This window comes from Vipera berus (assembly GCF_964194415.1).
Source record: "Vipera berus genome assembly, chromosome: 1".
NCBI classification, from domain to species: Eukaryota; Metazoa; Chordata; class Lepidosauria; order Squamata; family Viperidae; genus Vipera; species Vipera berus.
In genome coordinates, this window is record NC_138202.1 from 30,419,030 (window position 1) to 30,439,781 (window position 20,752).

A 20,752-nucleotide genomic window follows, 5' to 3' on the forward strand; every position below is an offset into this window, starting at 1 on the left:
CACTGCCATACATTGCAACTGGGAAGACCATAGCCTTGACTATACGCACTTTTGTTGACAGGGTGATGTCTCTGCTTTTTAGTGTGCTGTCTAGATTTGCCATGGCTTTCCTCCCCAGGAGCAAGCGTCTTTTAATTTCTTGGCTACAGTCCCCATCTGCAGTGATCTTGGAGCCCAGGAAAATAAAATCTGTCACTACCTCCATTTCTTCCCCATCTATTTGCCAGGAATTTAGAGGGCCAGATGCCATGATCTTGGTTTTCTTAATGTTAAGTTTCAACCCAAGTTTTGCACTCTCCTTCTTCACCCGCAACAAGAGGCTCTTTAGTTCTTCTTCACTTTCTGCCATTAGAGTGGTATCATCTGCGTATCTTAGGTTGTTGATATTTCTTCCGGCAATCTTAATTCCAACTTTTGATTCTTCTAGCCCTGCCTTTCTCATGATGTGCTCTGCATATAAGTTAAATAGGCAGGGCGACAGTATACAGCCTTGCCGGACTCCTTTCCCAATTTTGAACCAATCAGTGGTTCCGTGTCCAGTTCTCACTGTTGCTTCTTGATCCGCATATAGGTTTCTCAAGAGACAAATAAGATGGTCTGGTACTCCCATCTCTTTAAGAACTTGCCACAGTTTGTTATGATCCACACAATCAAAGGCTTTAGCATAGTCAATGAAGCAGAAGTAGATGTTTTTCTGGAACTCCCTAGCTTTCTCCATGATCCAGCGTATGTTGGCAATTTGATCTCTAGTTCCTCTGCCTCTTCGAAATCCTGCCTGCACTTCTGGTAGTTCTCGATCCACATACTGCTGAAGTCTAGCTTGTAGGATTTTAAGCATGACTTTACTAGCATGAGAAATGAGTGCAATGGTGCGATAGTTTGAACATTCTTTGGCACTGCCTTTCTTTGGAATTGGAATGTAAACTGATCTTTTCCAATCCTGTGGCCATTGTTGAGTTTTCCAAATTTGCTGGCAAATTGAGTGTAGCACTTTTACTGCATTGTCTTTTAAGATTTTGTTCAAACCTGCACTGGGCAACATTAATAGCAAAATATCAGACACTATTAGTGAGACCCACTTTCAAAGAGTTCTATGCCTAAAATTGGGTCAAATATTTTTTGCATATAGATTATATCAGACCAGTTTTGTTCACATAGTGATTGTAGGGATAAAATCAGATGAAACTATTATTATTATATATGCTGGCTTGGTTTATATGGAAAGTAGAACATTATATGCAATAATTATTTGTGTTATTCATCCTTTTAAAGGTTCCCATTAGTTACTATTCTTACAGGGGATGGAGGAAAAAACCCTAAAAGCAACATCTTTGAGTGCCAGACTATACATTTATTAAAGAAAGAGAAAGAATGGGAGAGGCTCCTGAGCATTTTCAGTCTGAGAGAGATAAATTCTGGATCGATATGCCTAGTTCACATACTCTAAAATGTAAAGTTTGACTTATACTGTTAAACTTCGTTAAGCGTGATTAATACTGCATCATTCTACGTGAGTCCAAGCAATTGAGATGTACTAAGCGAGTCATACAGTTCAACGACTCGTTCAAGGTGCAGACCCAGCAATATTTTCGTATAACTCAAAAATACGGTTTTTAGTAAATGGCGGAATTAGTTAAAAATACCGTGGGAAACGTCACTTTGCTCAAACTAAATATGAGTAATAGCTTTTCCTGGGAAAGACGCAAGCGACGAAGCATCTTGCTCCCCCAATCCTGACCGCTGGTCCAGGCGAAGAAGCATCATCCTAGGCCCGGCGTCAAAAGCCACGCTGTCCTTCCGTCTTGGCGGCACGAACGCCTGGAGACAACGGGATGGCACCGGGCTGCTTCCTGCCGATACGCCGAGGGCCGGCCGGTTGCCTCGTGCTCCCTAGGAAAGGGCAGAGAAAAGAGCGGCGGGCCGCGTTCCTGCCTGTGCATTGGCCACGACCGCACCAGCCGCAGCGAGCAGGGCCAGGCGCCGCTAGCTGGCCGCCAGCCGGGGGGAGGGGTCCGGCTCAGTGCGGTCGCGGCAAAGCCCTGAGTTTCTCCTGCAGTGAGAGAGCAGCGGCAGCAGGCGCGGCCGGGGGCGGAAGTCCTTTGTTGCTGCAGCAGAGGAGGCGGCGGCCGCGCCGGCAGAACAGCCGAGGCCTTTCTCCTGTGCTGCAGCGGCCCTCCGAGACCTCCCCGGCGCTTCGGCTGCAGGTAAGAGGGGGCGCGAGGCTCTCCAGCGCAAGGAACGGGCTAGGCCCGGGAGGTGATTTCCGTTGCGCGGCAACGGGAGTCGAGAGCTGGGCGCTGCGACGGCTCCAGGCCTCGGGAGGCTGAGCGGAGGACTGGCGGGAAGGCTTCCGGGCGGTAGCGGAGCAGCGTGGCCGATTGCTGGAAAGGAAAAAAAAAATAAATAGCTGAGGATATGCCTCTGCTTTCGCCCGCCTTTGGGGAAAGCAAGGCGCCGGAGAATTTCCCGTTCTCGGCCCTCTCTTGCGCGCCGAGCACCAGAGGGAAAGGCGGCGCCAGTCCGCCCGCTCGCCCGGCCTAGTGGTGGGGCTTTCCAGCGGAAGCCACTCCTAGCTGCGATTCAGGGCTGCTGGTGCTTCTCCTCCCCCGATTATTGCACCATGTGGCTGGCGCCTCGTACAGCCGGCGGCTTTCTTGCCGGCGAAGAGCAGAAAAGTGCAAAGTCAGGCGGACGTTTTCCTTCCAGCGCCGAGCGCTGACCCAAAGTTGTGGCCTCGGATCGGGAAGAGCAGTAAAGCCTTGCAGCACGTGGAAGCGTTGCTTTCGCCAGCTGCTTGCAATGCTGCCGTTTGTAAAACGCTCACTGGTCAGGATCCCCACCAGTTAATGCAGGGGTCTTCAAACTTGGCCCTTTTATGACTTGTGGATTTCAACTCCCAGAATTCCTCAGCCAGCAAAGCTGGCTGAGGAATTCTGGGAGTTGAAGTCCACAAGTCATAAAAGGGCCAAGTTTGAAGACCCCTGAGTTAATGCACTTCTTTGATGTTCAGAGATAAATAGATAAATCAGCAAGAATCGGAAGAAGGCTGCCTGGCACGCCAATCTCTCACGGTATCTCAAACCGATATTTAAGAATAATGTGAAACATTATGGGTATCGTAGATAATCAGCAGGTTAAACTTTTATGTTCTTCGTATTCGGTACTTTTGCTCTACTCAAGATATATTTTTGAAGCTGCTTTAGTTTTTTTAGCGGTCTTTGAATTCAAATGAAATCTTGGTATCATTTCCTAGAATATCCCCCATCTCAATTGTTGGATCTTCAGTACTGGGCGTTTTTTCTAGAGATGAAACTTAGAAACAATTTCAGTCATTTCAGTCTTCAAAAACTGAGATAGATAAGACTGCCCTCCCTATGTATATACATCACTCCTATACAGAGTTCAAATGTAGAGGAATGTGATATCCTTGAACCAAGTATGCAACAGCTAAGCTCTGAAAGGGAGGAGGCAGTGAAAAATCTCAAGGCTGATGGCCTTGTTATTAGAATGGAGAGAGAGAAAAACTCAGGCTTCCAAAAATGTGATATTACATCCTGCAAGAATAAAGTAGTATTTCAGTTCTCTAGTTTTGTTTCCTGATCTGGCTTATCTTAAAAAGCTGACAAATGTATATTTTAAAATGTATATCCCTTACTTTGCACATTATTTGAATTTTTATGAAAATCTAAACATTCATTTCAGATAGAAAATACTTGGTTATATGATAATCATAAGATATGACTAGGAAGGAACCTTAATTCAGTAGCAGGTTATATGGGTTACATCTAGAAAACCCTAGATTCAATTTCTGATAATTCTAACTGAAAGTTAACGCGGGTATAGTGAAAAGTCATGATTGTGCAAGGACAGATATCCTTGGTTTACCTACACACTAACCCACAGTTGGCTTGGTTAGTAAATAAATGACAGTTAGTTGAACTCACATACTAAATTATAATTCATGATAAACATTATGATCCACCTTTATCAAATGACTGGCAGCTACTGTGAAGCAATCTCATTGGTTTTTTATAAGTGACATTCTTATAGGTTAGCTTAGAGCCCTCAATCTATACATCCAGTGGTTTTGATGTTTAAATGACCTTTGGATTGAAAAGAATTAGAAAGCTGTGACAATCTGTGTTTGAATTACATTAGTATTAATGTAGTTTTCTGGCACATTGTTTATAGACATTGTATAATCTGCAATCCTTTTTGGATTTGCAAGTGCTGTTTTCTTAGATATAAACATGTTAAACATGTATTTTTAATGGAGAATGTCTTTCTTAAATTCTTGGACTCATTCTTTATCTATCTATATCTCTACTGCCCATCTTGTGGTCCAGGTGACTCTTTAACATCCATTAGCCATCAAATCTAATTAGAACAGAGATGAATGTGTCACCCTCTAAGGTTTTTGAAATTCCAATAAGGTGGTATAGCCAATGATGAAGGAAGCTAGGACCTGCAATTTAACATCTGCAGGACCACTCATCTAGACCAGGGGTCCCCAACCCCCAGTCCGTGGACCGGGCCACACAAATAAGTGAAGCCCCATCTGTGGGTTGCAGGCAGCACATGAAACCACGTCCCCTCCGGTCTGCAGAAAAACCTCTCTCCATGGAATTGGTCCCTGGTGCCCAAAGGTTGGGGGCCTCTGATGTAGGGAACTACAGAATTGTCTATAAAATATTGGGCCATTATGAAATATCCAGAATTGACAATCATGCAGTGTCACATTTCAGAAGATAACAAGCTTTTGAGTGTCCGTTGTTGCTCTTCCACAGCCATTGAGACATGGTGATCAGAGACTATATATCTAGTCAGTTAAAATATACCCTCCATACAGTATCCAAGTGTTCTAAAATAACCATCACTACATCTGTGACCTTCCACTCATATTTCACCAGCTGCTTAACTTAAATAAATTGTCTGTGAAAGTGAATTAATGTTCCAAAAGTTAATTCTGATTTGAATATTGATTGTCATAAGAAAGCTTGTTTAGTAGGTGGAAAAACGGAAAGTAAATCATATATTGATATTTGGAAAATAACCAATAGTATTAAGTCTTGGCTCCTGCCCTTTAATAGTTTAGTGTGCCTTAACATTAAACTAAGACTAGAAGTTTAAGAACTGAAGCAATTAAAAACTTTATATCATTAAAATTCACTGTTTGTTTTTTCAATATTTCTCTAGACTTAATTTCCCATACAGAGTTAGATCACTTGACTTCTAGTTGGTATACGTAGTTTTGTGTGTTACTCAAGCCCTGGAAATCTTTTCAGTGCCAAAAAGCCATCCAGAGTTACAACAATTAAGTAACTGCAAATATTCTGACCAGATCTCCTTGGTTTTTTTAAAAAAATAATTTCTCACATGAATTGTTGGAGAGGAGGGTGAAGGAGACGAGGGAAACCATCACAAAACCTCATTGTTGATAAAGAAGTAGCAAAAAGACCACTCATTTCTCTTTGGAATATTTCTCAGAGAGATAATTTATTTTTCTTTGTGACTTTCTAACCACATATAGCATGTCTGTATATGCCTTTGTTCATTTCTCCACTGAATTTTTGGCAAACTAGTCAGTGATGTAATGAGAAGTATATGAACTGAAACAACTGCTGCTGCTGCTACTTAAGCAATTGATGCAGAGGGAAATAGAAAAGATGGGAATCTTTGTGGAAGTCCACTATTTCAGACAGTTTTCTTGTCATTAATTTTAAATTTTGTATATATGCATTAACAGAAGCCTCGGATAAAATATCACAATTCTTCCCCACTCATGCTTTAAAAGGATGTTGACAGACTGGAAGAAGTGCAGAAGCGACCTACAAGGATGATAGCAAAGTTTAGAGAGCAGATCAGATGAGACAGAGCTGCAGGAACAGGGTAGGTTGCTTGCTCAGATTATTTTATTAAGTGATTCATTGAATCATACAGATCTCATTTTGCAAGACAAATTGTCTCTTCCCCTCTGTGCAATTTTAGGGAGATATAAATTTGCTTCTATGAAAATTGTTGTCTTGTGTAAATGTAATGTGTTGTGGGATAGATAAGCAGTTCAAGCTGAATTGCTGCAGTAAATAGCTAAGAGCCAATAAGGACATGATGATGTATCTGTGATTGTAGCCACCATGGTTTATTGCAGCGCAAAAGCAGACACAGAAAGCAAATGGCATTGGAGTTAGGCAGTGGCATTGAAGGTAGGATGTTTGAAACTTTACTCCCACTGTAATATTTTTAAGATCAAAATGCATATTTCTCTTTCCTGCTCTACTTTTAGATCTGTTGGAGGAAAGATAGGCACCATATAACAGCTTAGATTGATTATCTCAGTTCTCGCCTATCTCATTGCCAGTGATTTCTTTAGAATTGTTGTCAAATTTGATCATAGTTTTTTCATATTCATTTTGAAGATTATGAAGGTTGTGGTGCTTCACTTTAACCATGTTCTACCCCTGATTCTGGACTCACATGATACCCTTAAGTCAGCCTTTTCCCAATGGGATATAGTCTAAATATGTGAAACTCTTTCAAGAATTCATCTATCTACCTATACAGCCATTGCTGAGAATTTTAGTAGTTGAAATTCCCCCACCTGGGGAACACACAGGTTGGGGAAGGCTGCCCTAAAACTTTAAATGTAATTATAATAACAACAGCAGGTGTTTGGAAAGAACACATTACTTTTTCTTTAATTAAGCTATCTGACTTGTGAGAATGTCTTACTGTATCTCAGTGCATTATAAATATCTAACATAGACTGTTAAATACTTTGAATTAATATCATGCTATTTATAAAGTTCCTCCTCAGTCTCATTTTGTAAACCAGTTTTTTATCACTGTTAGAAACTGGAGTGTTGTCAATATTTAGTCATGCCTTCTTTTGGCCATATGCCTGGCTATTTCGGAGATTTTGAAGGCATTGCATTATGCGGCTAAGGAAATTTAAAGTCAGTAAAGGGTATCCTTAGGAAAGAAGAAATGTTCCAGTTCTCATTCTGACTGAGGGTATCCTTAGATCTGTTTACTACTGTATTTCTCTTTTCATCCACTAATAAAATGAAATTTTCCTCACTTTTTAGGGCAAACTGTAATTGGTATCATATGTATATTGAATGTACTAAACCATAGGTAGACAACTGAGGGCCACATATAGCCTCCTTTTTGTGGCTTTCCAATAGTCACCAATTTATAATGGCAAATTATATCTTTAAGCATAATGCGTAAACAGATGTATTAAAACATCAGTAGACTCATATATATCCCTAAACCCTTGAAACCCCAACACTCTAAAAGCAAGACTAAATAAAAAGCAAAATAAAAATGCCAACCCTAAAATATCTTCTCTTCTTGTGACATCATTATAATTCAGCCATGTTCTCTGCAACTGCCAATGCTGACATTAAAAATAATGCAACTCAATTGCAAAAATGGGCTAATACATTACAGTATACTATACCATAACTCTCATTCCTCTCCCTTTCTCTCTCTCTCTACACACACACACACACACACACACACACACACACACACACGTCCATACTTGAGTTTTGGAGAGGGGATGCATGCACACAGAAACACACGTTTAGTATGATATGAATTGTCCAACCAAAGCTTACAAAGTCTGTTCTAAGGAAAACAAATACTGGAATTTACGTTATCAGGGTAACATAACACAAATTATAAATAACTGAAGAGAGAAAGGATGGAGAAATCAATTATGGGAAGAGAGGAAAAAGGGTGGGAAAAAAGCTGAGAAGGAGATTGGAAAAACAAACTAAAATGTTTTTCCTGTGCTTAGAGATTGCAAGACCTGATATGCACTGACCCAGATAAAGAATTTATTATTGCCTGTTGCAGCTTCTCCATTGTGAACCCTTAGAAATGTTTTGGCTACAATTCCTATCAATCTCAGTCAGCATGATTTGAATTTCAATCTTAAATATAAATTCAAGTTAGGGAAAGCTAGTTTAGTTAGAACCAGCAGCCCATCGGTGTAAATCTCAAAATTGAGAAATTAAATAACCATTGCAGTGGACTGCTCAGTTGAACATCACTAACATTGCATTAAGGCAGGGATAGGGAACTTTGGTTCTTTTATGACTTGTGGACCAACTCCCAGAATTCCTGAGTCAGCATGGCTGGTTCAGGAATTCTGGGTATTGGAGTCCACAAGTCATAAAAGAGCCAAGGTTCCCTACCCCTGCTCTAAGGGAAGATTCTAGAAGTTTCTTGCTTATTTTTAAATAATATATTTATAGCAGTTTATAATGCTTATAAACCATTTTGAAAGAACTTTTAAGGATTTAATATCAGAGGTAGCATCTGTCACATATTTAACCTTTGGCAGAGCTGGCATGGGGTTAGTGCTTCTGTCTTTCTGCTCCTTGATCTCAGTGGCTTTTGACCATGGAATCCTTTTAGACTAGTTGCAAGATTGAGGGATTATGGGGGGGGGTAGGTGTCATTGTTTACAGTGGTTCTCTTTCTTTCATGGGCAGTTGTATTTGATGTTGATGGGGTAAATGGTAGGGGAATGAGGAAGAAATTGCTTCTCAATCTTTCCAGTGTATGGTTCCACAGGGTTTAAGTCTCCAACTATGTAAAATTTGCATGAAACTGCCTGAGATTCAGTTTCATTCACATGATACCCATTGACCTTGAGATATATTGTGCAAGTTTTGTAGGATGAAACTGACTCCAACTTAATCTTACTGAGAGAGTATGGGTTTTAAGGCTCCACAGATCTGGGAATTTTCTGTTTTTAATTTGGATGAAATTATACTTTTCCTTTGAAGACTGTTGCTCAATCTGGGATGTTCTTGGACTCTCAGATCCTACTTGAAGAGCAGATGGCAGCTGTGGCCAAGATGTCTTATATATATTAGTGCCCTTTCCATGATCAGGAGCCTTTGGCCTTCTTACTTTTGTAATTAATGTAACATAATTTATTCTGCATATATTTCTTTGGAAATGAAGGTGGCTATATGTTCAACTTAAATTTGAATCAAACTTTGTTAGTATAGATCTGAAGGCTTTCTGGAGAGGCAGAAAAAAATCAGAAAATTGTAGGTAAAGTTGCAGTATCAGTTTCTTCTTATCTCTCTGCTTATTGCCTAATCTTCCTTGGCGGCCCTCCCCCATGCATATGAAAGTGTAGTTGCTAAAGAAAAAAACAACAGAGGAAGGAATACAATTTAAGATATTTGAGACCCTGAGAACACATTTCTCTTCCAGCTTTCTTAATCAGTCTCTCAGAAAATTCTCAAGAAGCAAAATGTGCACCTATGCTTGGTTACTTTTTACATGGTGTCAATATAATGTAAAGTCCCAATAAAGGAGAATATTTGAAGCTTAGGGTTGAAATGAGGGGTCCTTGATGCTCTCGGTTGTTTTCTTGCAGATGTTTCATTACCCAAAGTAGGTAACATAATGTGAAGTATAATGTGTAGCTAGGTTCCATATAAACATAGTACGGTTGCAATATTATTTAATTCCTAATAATCTTCCCTTGAATGAGAAGTCAAAGGATTCTTTCACGCCATATTCCTAAAGGTCTTCTAGACTCAGATTCAAAATGGAGGATCCTTTTGTTTGTCATCATCTCTGGCAATGTGGTAAATAGTTAGGTCATATGATGTATGATGGAATCTGTTTATGTCTCTTCTCTAAACATAACTAATAGTTGTCCTATTCTCCCTTTTTATTGGCACAGGTTGTGATTCAAGCACAAGATGGCAAGGACTAGCCATAGCAATTATGTCCTTCAACAACTGAACAACCAAAGAGAATGGGGATTTCTCTGTGATTGCTGTATTGCAATTGATGATATCTACTTCCAGGCGCATAAGGCTGTCTTGGCTGCTTGCAGTTCTTATTTTAGGATGTTTTTCATGAGCCAGCAGCAAAGCACAGCACAGTTGAACCTCAGCAACATGAAGATTACAGCTGAGTGCTTTGATCTCATTTTACAGTTTATGTATTTAGGGAAAATCATGACAGCCCCAGCTAATTTTGAGCAATTTAAAGTAGCCATGAACTCCCTACAGCTCTACAATGTGCCAGAATGTTTGGAAGATATACAAGATACAAACTCTACTGGTTTACAGTGCTCTTCTTCTGCTTCCAGCACTCAAAATAGCAAAATGATTTTTGGTGTTCGGATGTATGAAGATACACTGGCTAAAAACAACAGTGAAGCAAACAAGTGGGGTGCAGAGCCACCAAGTTCTACTGTGAGTACTTCCCAGAGCAGAGAGGTTGATGATGAAGCTTTGCAATTAAACAGTTTCTCTGAGCAACCTTTGGAGAGTTGCAAAAGGACAACTGTGTCAAAACTCTCAGGTGCCAAAGACAGAGTATCCAATTCACGGCGCTTTGGAAGAAGTTTTACCTGTGATGGCTGTGGCTTCAGTTTCAGCTGCGAGAGACTGTTAGATGAGCATATCATGTCATGCACTAATAGGTATTCTTATCAGAACCCCAGGTATTTTGGGTCTGAGAAGGACAGCAGTGAAAGGGACTCTACTTCTAAACTCCCAGTTTCCCAATTGGAGAAATATCAAGCAGGTGCAAACCAGTCTGCTGAGAGTTCTTCCTCCACTACATCAAATAAAACAAGTGGAAAAAGTAGGAGCACCTCATCAGAGCCATTAAATGAAGAGCGAAGTAGAGCCACAGAAAGGAAAAGGATTATCGTCAAAATGGAACCAGATGACAACCCTACAGATGACCTGAAGGAGTTTAATATTGTTAAAGTAACAGATGGCAATGATTCCACTGATAATGAAGAACTAGACGATGATGAACCTGTTTATAGATACTACATCGAGGAAGATGTCAGTGAAAATAGAAGTGTTAGAAAGGCTCTTTTAAAACCCCACATGCTTATTGATGAGCAGTCTAGGAAATATATTAGAAGTACCAGAGTCCTTGCAAATAAAGTCAGTGCAAATAAAGTCAACGAGGCAACAGAAAATGCATCTTGTGAACTGTGTGGTCTGACAATCACAGAAGAAGATTTGTCTTCTCATTACTTATCTAAACACATAGAAAATATATGTGCCTGTGGAAAATGTGGCCAAATATTAGTAAAAGGACGGCAGTTACAGGATCACGCACAGACTTGTGGAGAACCACAAGACTTAACCACCAATGGTTTGAGGAACATGGAGGAGAAAATTGACTTGGAAGAGAGTCCTGAGGAACAATCTGAAAACCAAGAAATGATGTACGTAGACATGCTAGATGAGTTTGGAGACAGCCATTTTCAGATGAACACACTCCCCAAAAAACAACTGTACAGAGATTCAGCATGTCCTTTCCGATGTCCTAACTGTGGATTACGTTTTGAAACAGAGAATTTGGTAGTTGAACATATGTCCAGTTGTTTGGAACAAGATGTGTTTAAGAATGCAATTGTGGAAGAGAATGAAAGGGATCATCGTCGCAAGCATTTCTGTAATCTTTGTGGGAAAGGGTTTTATCAGCGTTGTCATTTGCGAGAACATTATACTGTGCATACCAAGGAAAAACAATTTGTTTGTCAGACATGTGGGAAGCAGTTTTTAAGAGAACGTCAACTGCGCCTTCACAATGACATGCACAAAGGCATGGCCAGGTATGTTTGCTCCATTTGTGACCAAGGGAACTTCCGAAAACATGATCATGTTCGGCATATGATATCCCATCTGTCACCTGGAGAGACAATTTGCCAAGTCTGTTTCCAGATTTTTCCAAATAATGAACAACTTGAGCAGCACATGGATGTTCATCTGTACACATGTGGGGTTTGTGGAGCCAAATTTAATCTGAGAAAAGATATGCGATCCCATTATAATGCTAAGCATTTGAAACGAACATGACCACATAATGCTTGTTTAACAAGAATTAGAACAAAAGCAAATGGAACACCAAAGGAAAGCAAACAGTAGTGCATAAAAAATTGATCAGCCGGTTTTTAAATGTCTGTTTTTGTCTTCATTATAGGGTCTTAAACTACAGTACATAGCATAAACAGTACTTAATGTTTCATTATTGCATTTTTATTTTTGTCTCTTTTTTTCTTTGCCAGAGTATTCAAGCCATTATTTTTAAACCCTCAGTTTTAAAAGCATGCTGTATTACCCGTCATTAGCTTCTATTAAACAGCTTCTCTGTTCCATCAGCATAGGATGCCTGCTTTTATATTTCTATGTGTGTTTTATTTTTTTCCTTTTTTTCTTGTGAGCAATTTAAATTACATAGATTTTAAAATATGCAAGGATAGTCTAACACCAAGAAATAATTGCTGGATACTGTCTACAACAGAATTCACCATATTTAGGTATATAGAAATTTATGGACATACTGAGTTGCAGGGATTTTTTTTTGCTTCTGTTAGAAGAATATAAGGTTATCAGTGATGTCATGTTACTTGCATTTCATGTACCCAACATAACAAGTGCATTTTGTTACTTCTGCAACAGTATCTTGAGATGAAATGAGGAAGACTGGACATGGGTTCCATGCTTCAGAATCATTTTACATATTTGTATTTCCTGTATAAATTTACTCTAAAGATGTGCTACAGCTGAAAATATGTGAAGTTCCTATAAATGTGCCCATAAGATACTTCATAAAATATCTGGAATAGAACCTAAACCAGAGGTAAGCAATATTTTGCCTTCCAGATATTTTAGGGTGGGCCATAAGTGAATTTGAAATCAAAACTAGATATACATCAATTCAGTTTAATGGGTTGTGCAACTTGGAATCATGTTTATCCTTATGTAAATACTTTTTTAAAAAAAAAAAGTCATGTTTTCTTTTTTTTTCTTCTTGGCTTCACCTACTCTAGATAGCAATCTATTTTACTCCTGAGACAGGATATCTTTTTAATTGACAAGGACTATTCTGAGGTGCTAGATTAATGTGCACCTTCTCCATGAAGCTCATTTTTCTCCTACCCAGCAATCTTTTGAAGCAATAACTTGGAATAGTTATGAGGAAAGACAGTACAAAGAAAACAGATAATAGTCTGAAAAGAAATGGGATGCTTGTGTCAAGTTCTCTTCTATCAGTATAAATTTCAGACAAATGTAATTATTGGGGTTTTCCTTTTTCTTCACTCCTTTCCAATTCTGGAAGATCCAGAAGTTGGTTTGAAGTTTACTGAAGATAGGCAGGAATAACTGAAACAGTCTGCAGTGCTTGTCAACTTTGAAGGATGATTCTGTAAAATTCATGTTAGAGAGAAGTAGATGCTGCTTTGGTTTCTTAGAGAAGCAACTATGCATTTTCCTTTTTCTACAGTGACCACCTTTTTTTTCCTGTATTCACTTTGAAACTAAGGATGATTGAGTTACTGTTATCATGGGGATAGGGATCCTCCCGCTTCTGAGCTTCACTTTTTAAAGCTAAAATCTCCTAGTTTAGGATAGCTTGTGGTGTTCCAGATGTTGCTGAAGAACAATTCCTAGTCTTCTTGGCCAGTATGCTAATAATAAAAAATACTGTTGTATTTTTTATTATGTTGTTCAGCATTTGGAGTGCCATGGATTAGCTTAACCTTCCTACTGCTTGCTATTTATAGTTTCTTTAGCCTTAAGTTCCTTAATTTGAAAGCAGCAGAATGATTATTTTGTAGGCTAAATTCTGGACTATATTACTGAAGAATAAGCTGTGTGTCTTAAATGAAAAATGAAAACAACTGCCTGAACCAGCATGGACATTAAAAAAATCTTTATAATGTACCTTATTTTTTTAAGGACAAGAACCATATAATTCCAGACCTCTTGACTTTTTCAGGCTGCAAGGATTAACAATCCTCCACTTGTTAGTTAACTGCCCAACTATGTAATAAGAATAGATTACCAGTGCTTCCTGTCATTTGACTGCTATTCCTTCAACACCAAGGCATCCAGATCCTCCTACTGAGCAGGATGTGGTTTTCTCCACCCAACCCATTTTTATCTTCAGTAAAGACTGTAGAATCCAAGACTACAATAGGCACAATTCCCATTTGGAGTTTGAAGCTAAGACTTTTTGATCATATCCCTTTTCCAGGGATAGGCATTTTGGGGGGCCAATGATGTAAGTCTACATCATTCTTTGGGAGACATACATAAGGCACATGCATATATGGCTATGTATATAGAGTTGCATAGTAACATGGAAACATTCCCAGATATATACAAAGCTACCACTACCTGTAGTGTCATGATAATTCAAGGCCACTGCATTGCAAGAGAGAGAAAAATACCTCCATAGGTAGCAATAAAGGTCATGCTTGCTGTAAGGGAAACGAGTCTGGATTTTCATCCTTTTTTTTAATCCAATCAAAGAGGAGGCAGGACTGGTCCATTATTCCATGTCCCTTTCATGTAAAAGGGCAGATTAGCAAGCACAAGGAGTTGATAGGTATGTGTGGTGTGTGTATCTGAGTGCTGGGACCCTGGGAAGCTTGTCTGCCACACTGCCAATGCCTATTGCAGTCTACCAAAGAAGCCTGTTCCATTGCACTGCCTCCAGTATTTCTGCACATTATTGTTATAACTTGCTCTAGTTATGCTGCTGTTGCATCAAATGTCAAAAAATGAGCTGAGGTGCCTGATATAGATACTAGTTTAGAAAGAAGCAGGCCTGCAATCAATGTACATAACTTATTTCAGGAATGCACTATGTTGGCTTATATATGCCAAACATTTACACTTTTTGCAATGTACTAAGCAGCTCTTTCATTATTCAAAAATGTTCTAGCTGCTGATTGATTTTGAAGAAAAGCAAGGGTTTGCATCTGGTTACTACCATATTTGGATGAGAGATCAGTAGGAAATCTCCAGGCTGTAGGCTAGATTAGAAAGCTCAAAAATGTCTCAAAAGGAAATGGAAAATCTTTTCTATACTGTTACTAAACAAAACTACATGCTGATTTACATGCAGTCAGTAGATTAATATAGAGTCATGGAAGTCTTCCATTTTATGCAAAATAAAGCATCTGAATTCAGTGTATAGTCTTCCAAATAATTGTGTTAGTTTAGATTCATGTTTATGCCTACTTCTAAATGACTGGTGATAAAAACTCGATCTTGGATTGTATACTTCATGTGAATCATAAAGATTTCTTTCAGCAATTAATGAGGAAGCTTCCAGAATACTCTACCCAAATGAATACTATAGTATCTTTTTAAAGAAATAACAAAATTCTGAAAGAGTATTATGAAGTCTATACCACTTTTCTTCCTGGGAAAGGACATATTTTAAAGAGTTGTAGACAGGTGCTGTCTTCACATCACCATGTTCCTTAAAGCATCTTTATATCGTCAAAGCATTGCAGAGTTAACAGTATATATTAAAGATAAAACATCAAGCCCACTGGTTGATAGATATCCACTGCATTTGCTTCAGCATAGGATACAGAGACACAGACACCATTTCAGATAAATGGCTGTAAATGCTCCAACACTGGAAGTTTTTAAGAAGAGACTGGACAGCCATTTGTCTGAAATGGTATAGGGTTTCCTGCCTGAGCAGGTGGTTGGACAAGATGACCTCCAAGGTCCCTTCCAACTTTACGATTATGATTATGTCTGCCTTAAAAACCTCCAGTGATGGACCACCCACAGCTTCTGAAAACAGGTTGTTCCACTGATTGTTTTCACTGTCAGGAATTTTATCCTTATTTCTGAGTTGGATCTCTCCTTGATTAGTTTCCATCCATTGCTTCTTCTCCTGCTTTAAGATGCTTTGGAGAATAGGTTTACCTGCTCTTCTTTGCTGCAGCCCCTTAGATACTGGAACACTGCTATCATGTCACCCGGGTCCTAAGCGCATGGTCACATATCCCATTCTAGAACCAGGCTATTGCATTTTAAACCAGGTGCATCTTCCAAAACACTACCAGCAGATGAAGCAGGCTCCTCCCTCAAAGAAGAATCTACTATCCCTTGAACATATCACCTCCTGAGAGATTGTAACTAACCAGGAAAGAAAGAGATCTAACACAGGCTGCAGAATTTAATATTCCAAGGATCCTATCTGCTTCAACTGGCATAGCCAGATCAAATTCAGCCCTAATAACCAGACAATGTCACAGTCATCTCCATAGAAGAGCACAGCTAAATCTAATTCCAGATCCAGGAGACTATCTAACAGTGGTTTAGCATAATCCACAACAGCTGTGGGAGAATTTCCACAACTCTATCCAGAAGGGATCAAGTCACTCAAAATGGGTTGCTAGGTGGCTGTCTAGCTGCTATATTTCCTTACCTATAGCATTAGAGAATACACTGAAGATGGTATATAAAGTATCATCTATGTTAAACTGAAAAAGTAACTATGCACTGTTAATAAGCCTCTTAAATGACAAATATCAGTGTAGACTCTGTCTACAGTAATGAGGTGGGAGGGAATTGTCATGCTTATGATAGGTCCCATCACATAGTTTGTAAAATGTATTTAGGTTTGGCAGCAGAATCTAACTGAATAGTATAAAAACTTAATAGAGGAGTTTGCTAGTGAAATTATGAGAGATGGTAGGTTCTTCTTTGTTAGACAATCATTTGCCTGTTATGCTTTAATTTGGATTCCTACCTGGGCAGGAATTAATCTGAATTAGTCTTGAAAGTTGTGTTTCACATTAAAAATAGTAGCCATAGGGCTTTGGTTGAATCAGTGCCATATCACATTAACATAAAGCAAGATTTCTCCAAAGGGATCAAATATAAGACCACAGATGGAAAAGAATGAAGCTTGACTTGGGGTTGCGGCACCAACAGCCCCATCCAGCAGGAGCTTGGGTGGCCACCACCAGCCCACTTCTTCTGTGACCGCTCACTGCTGCTCATGCGCATCGCCCCCAGCTTCTGTTCTCAGCTGCAGAGGCCTTTCCTGAAGCCAGCAAAATGGAGGCTGGGGGCAATGCAAGCATCAACCCAGGGCTCCGTTTTCAGCTGCTGCCGGTGAAACAGGCCAGAGGCGACATGTGTCAACCCAGGGCTCTGTTCTTGGCTTTTCTGAAGACCTCTCCTGGCAAAATGTAGGTTGGGGGTGGCGCATGTGAATGGTGGTGAGTGGCTGCAGAAGAAGTGGGCTGCCAGCAGCCACACAGGCTCCTGCTGGACGGGGTTGTTGGTACTGCCTCCGTGAGGCAAGGCAGGTGTTGGGACGTGGGAGGCCTGGCTGTGGGGGCCCTGAGGTAAGTGGATATGGGGCTCATGGGGCAACTCCACCCCCTGCCCCACCTCGTGGCGGCACAGCGAACAACTGGATGGAATGGTGGCTGGCCAGCTAGGCAGGCTCTTAACTAGGAATAGGGCTTATTTTGGGGGTAGGGCTTATATTAGGAGCACGCATAAAAATCAAGCTAGGGCTTATTTTCAAGGAAACACTAGCTTGAAAATGATACTATATGATAGAATACTTATTAAAGTTATGGATACTATTTATAATCAATTGTTCCTTTGTAAAATTTTAAAAAGTGCCATTAACAGTGGAGGTCAAGTTCAAATTAATCTGATGTGATTAATTACTTTGTTGAGAAAAATAGCATTGAGTTTTATTTTTCTTTCTTTTAGGAAGGATAGATTCTTGCCATCTTCCTACTGCTACCACATGGTGTCATCCTTGCTCATAAAAAGCAAAACAATTCTTGTTGAAGTCTTATTTTTTCTAAATTTTACAAGCATTAAAAATTAGTATTTAACATAGTCTTGGTCCCATTAATTAAAGGCTTGAGTGTACTTTACCCAATCATGGCCCAAGCAACAGTCATACTCTGCCTCGGAAATAGTCTGTCTTCCAGGTATTCAAACCTATTTTCTGTTAATTTAAAAAAAAGTGCCTATTAGTTTACAATACCGTGACCTATCACAAGACTTAATTAACAAAGCCCATCACTGGCTTTATTTATCCTTCCACTCTCATGTAGGTGGACGTAAGTTAGCATGACTAGTCTGAGCCACTATATACTTCAAGAAAATAAGTGCTAGATTTTTTTCTTAAGGTTGTTGTTCTTCTTCAATCCAGCACTAGTACCCAGCATCACAGCAGAGACGCCATGGCCAAATCCGTCTTTTTTTCCTCTTCTATATTCTTGTTAGCATGCTTATTATTTTTTTTACTTTGGTAGCTTAAAATTCTAACAAATAGCATTGCCTATGATCACGTTTATGTATAACCAGTCAGTTATTAAATAACTAACAAAAATGAAATTTTTTTCAAAATGATATTCAGTAAGAAAATATTAATTTTCCTATCATTATTTGTGACATAAAATGTATCACAATAATAGTGCAATCCCAAATAAAGACAACACAAAAGAAAATTTTGCTATCATTATTTGTGGCAGAAAATAATTACATAGTGAACACAAAATAATCATTAAGTATATTAATAATTTATCACAATGATAGTGCAATCCCAAATAAAGACAATACGAAAGAAAATTGTCCAGATAATGAACAGATTACTGAAAGGGAAAACTCCACAGAATGTATCACGAAAAAAAAATATAAATACCTGTTTGTTTAATGAAGCTGGTATTATAATTGTTATCAAATTATAATAAGTTGAAACTACATAAAAACTTTCTGCTGTATATTCTATATATTCTGCATATATATCAGTATTCATCTAACCTACAATAATACAATTCTCAGTATGGGATTCTCTGATTGCTGGAGATTTCATGCCTTTGAACTGTCTAACATCTGATATTCAGAGAAATAATTACATTGGCATTCTGCATATCATAAACACAGCATGCAAGCATGTTCTGAAAAACCTTGGTTATTCTAAATCATGTCTGCTAAAAATATCCCATATGCGCTAAAACATATGCACTAAAAACATCCCATATGAGATGTAAAAATGCTATTCTAATTTTAATACCAAAGCTAATACTGAAATCCTATATAAACCTATTTAAAGTAAGTTTAAATAAACATAATGGGATTTACTGCCAGATAAGTTTGTAAACCCATCAATTGTTTAGAACTCTCACAGGCAGAAATTATTTTATCAGATCAGTATGAAAATGTAATAATAGCTTTGCAAAAATGAAACAAAGTCTAGCAATTTTAAGGTAAATACATACAAGGAAGTTCTGTTAGCATAACAGACAAAAAGTTGAAGCAAATTCAAGAATGATCAATATATAAAAATATATACTTAAATTCTCTGGCCTGTGACTGTTATAAAAATTACTACTACTCAAATTCATGCAATTTCCTCCACAAAGTGAATTTAAAATGATATACTAACTATGGGAAATAATTAGTGAGATCATTTTATTACTTTTTTCCCCAAAAGAGTTAAACTATAACTTTGCCTTGTTCTGATTATTTCAAATACTTGTAAAGTGATTTTATTTATTTGGGATTGTGAACCACCTTTTATGAAAATTTAAATTAAAAAGAATAAATTAATTAAAATAATTACATCATTTAATGGGGAACACCCTTTTCCTATGTTCTGATACCTTAAACATATGGCTTTAGAAAAGTATATGAAGTAAGAGACTATTTGTAACAAAATAATACACTTTAAATTGAAATAACATGAATTAACTATGGTCTTAAAAATGTATGTGAATGCTTTCTTCTATGTGATGGAAAGAAACTGTTGTTGAAAAAATAAACAATTTTAAAGAATCTGCTTAAAGATTTTATTTCTCTCCCTTTTCAGAGACAATGACATTTTAATGCTTAATTTTTGTACACATTTTTATACACATTTCCAGCACATACTGGGCAGAACTAATTTCTTTTCTGGTTTTACCAGAAATTCACCATCACAGAATTTCTTGCACTGCAATCAAAAAAGGTAAAATTCTTTTCCTCTCTAGCTCTTTGTTCAACTATAGGATTTGACATTAAGTTGAATTTATAAACAGAGACATGGAAATTACAAATATAAAACACAGTTCATATAGATGCTTTTTAAATTTTCTCTTCAGTCTTTCACTTCTCTTTATTACTCATTTCCTTTGCAATTTCATTTTGTCATTATGCCTTTCATTTATTTTTATTTATTTTATTTTAATTCCATTTATATCCCGCCCTTCTCCGAAGATTCAGGGCGGCTTACAAGCTTAGCAGTAGCCTTCATTCTATGTATATGCCTGCTTATTAGGGCTTTCGCCCCCCCCAAGCGGCATTATTACAAAGTCAGCTTAATTGCCCCCAACAATCTGGGTCCTCATTTTACCTACCTCGGAAGGATGGAAGGCTGAGTCAACCTTGAGCCTGTTGGGATGTGAACCTGCACTAATTGCAGGCAGCTGGTGTTACTTAAGGAGGCATTAGCCCACTGCTCCACCAAGGCATTGTCCATTCTAAACATAAATAAGAGAAGGAAGCAATACGGTATAGGTTTGCCACCTTGAAGTTACTTATAAGGTAATAAAGGATGGATAAAAATCTAATAAATAAAGATGCAATAGTGTTTAGTTTTATTTCTGGTGATTGTTTGGAAACACATAACCATATAATTTTCTTGGCAGCAGTAATGGAAATAGTTTGCCATTAATTTCTTTTAGGATGGTTTTTTCACTTCCCAATTTAGCCTACTGCTTGGTATACCTTGTAGTCTTCTATCAAAGCACCAACTAGGTCTAATCCTACTTTGACTGAATCCTAGTGTCTAGGTCCTGCCATCAGCTGAGACATATTCCAAATTCCAAACCTATTAGCTTAAACTTCTCTGTTCCAATTTCCTACTTTAGCATACTTGACCTCCAAATTAATTTCCCAAGGTAATGTGCCATCAA

General features: G+C 38.5%; 1 protein-coding gene and 1 pseudogene across 3 annotated transcripts; one reads left to right on the forward strand and one right to left on the reverse strand.

Annotated features, from left to right (window-relative positions):
* Nucleotides 1-1,382: 1,382 nt before the first annotated feature.
* Nucleotides 1,383-3,108, reverse strand: LOC308664708 (annotated as a pseudogene). The gene is made up of 3 exons (XR_014028820.1): nt 3,071-3,108; nt 2,721-2,823; nt 1,383-2,381 (listed from the first exon to the last, which is right to left on the reverse strand). The product of XR_014028820.1 is annotated as an uncharacterized misc_RNA (transcript).
* On the forward strand, nt 2,050-19,609 carry ZBTB1 (zinc finger and BTB domain containing 1). Of its 2 annotated transcripts, XM_081329772.1 has the most exons (3): nt 2,050-2,204; nt 5,747-5,889; nt 9,719-19,609. In XM_081329772.1, exon 3 carries the CDS (start codon nt 9,738-9,740, stop codon nt 11,865-11,867), a length of 2,130 nt encoding a protein of 709 aa, XP_081185898.1. In that variant the 5' UTR covers nt 2,050-2,204; nt 5,747-5,889; nt 9,719-9,737; the 3' UTR covers nt 11,868-19,609. The 2 variants fall into 2 exon arrangements, with proteins under 2 accessions (XP_081185898.1, XP_081185899.1); XM_081329773.1 differs by lacking the exon at nt 5,747-5,889.
* Nucleotides 19,610-20,752: the final 1,143 nt, after the last annotated feature.

Coding starts and splice junctions, on each gene's coding strand:
- ZBTB1 (XM_081329772.1), top strand. CDS start 9,738: ATGGCAAGGACTAGCCATAGCAATTATGTCCTTCAACAACTGAACAAC.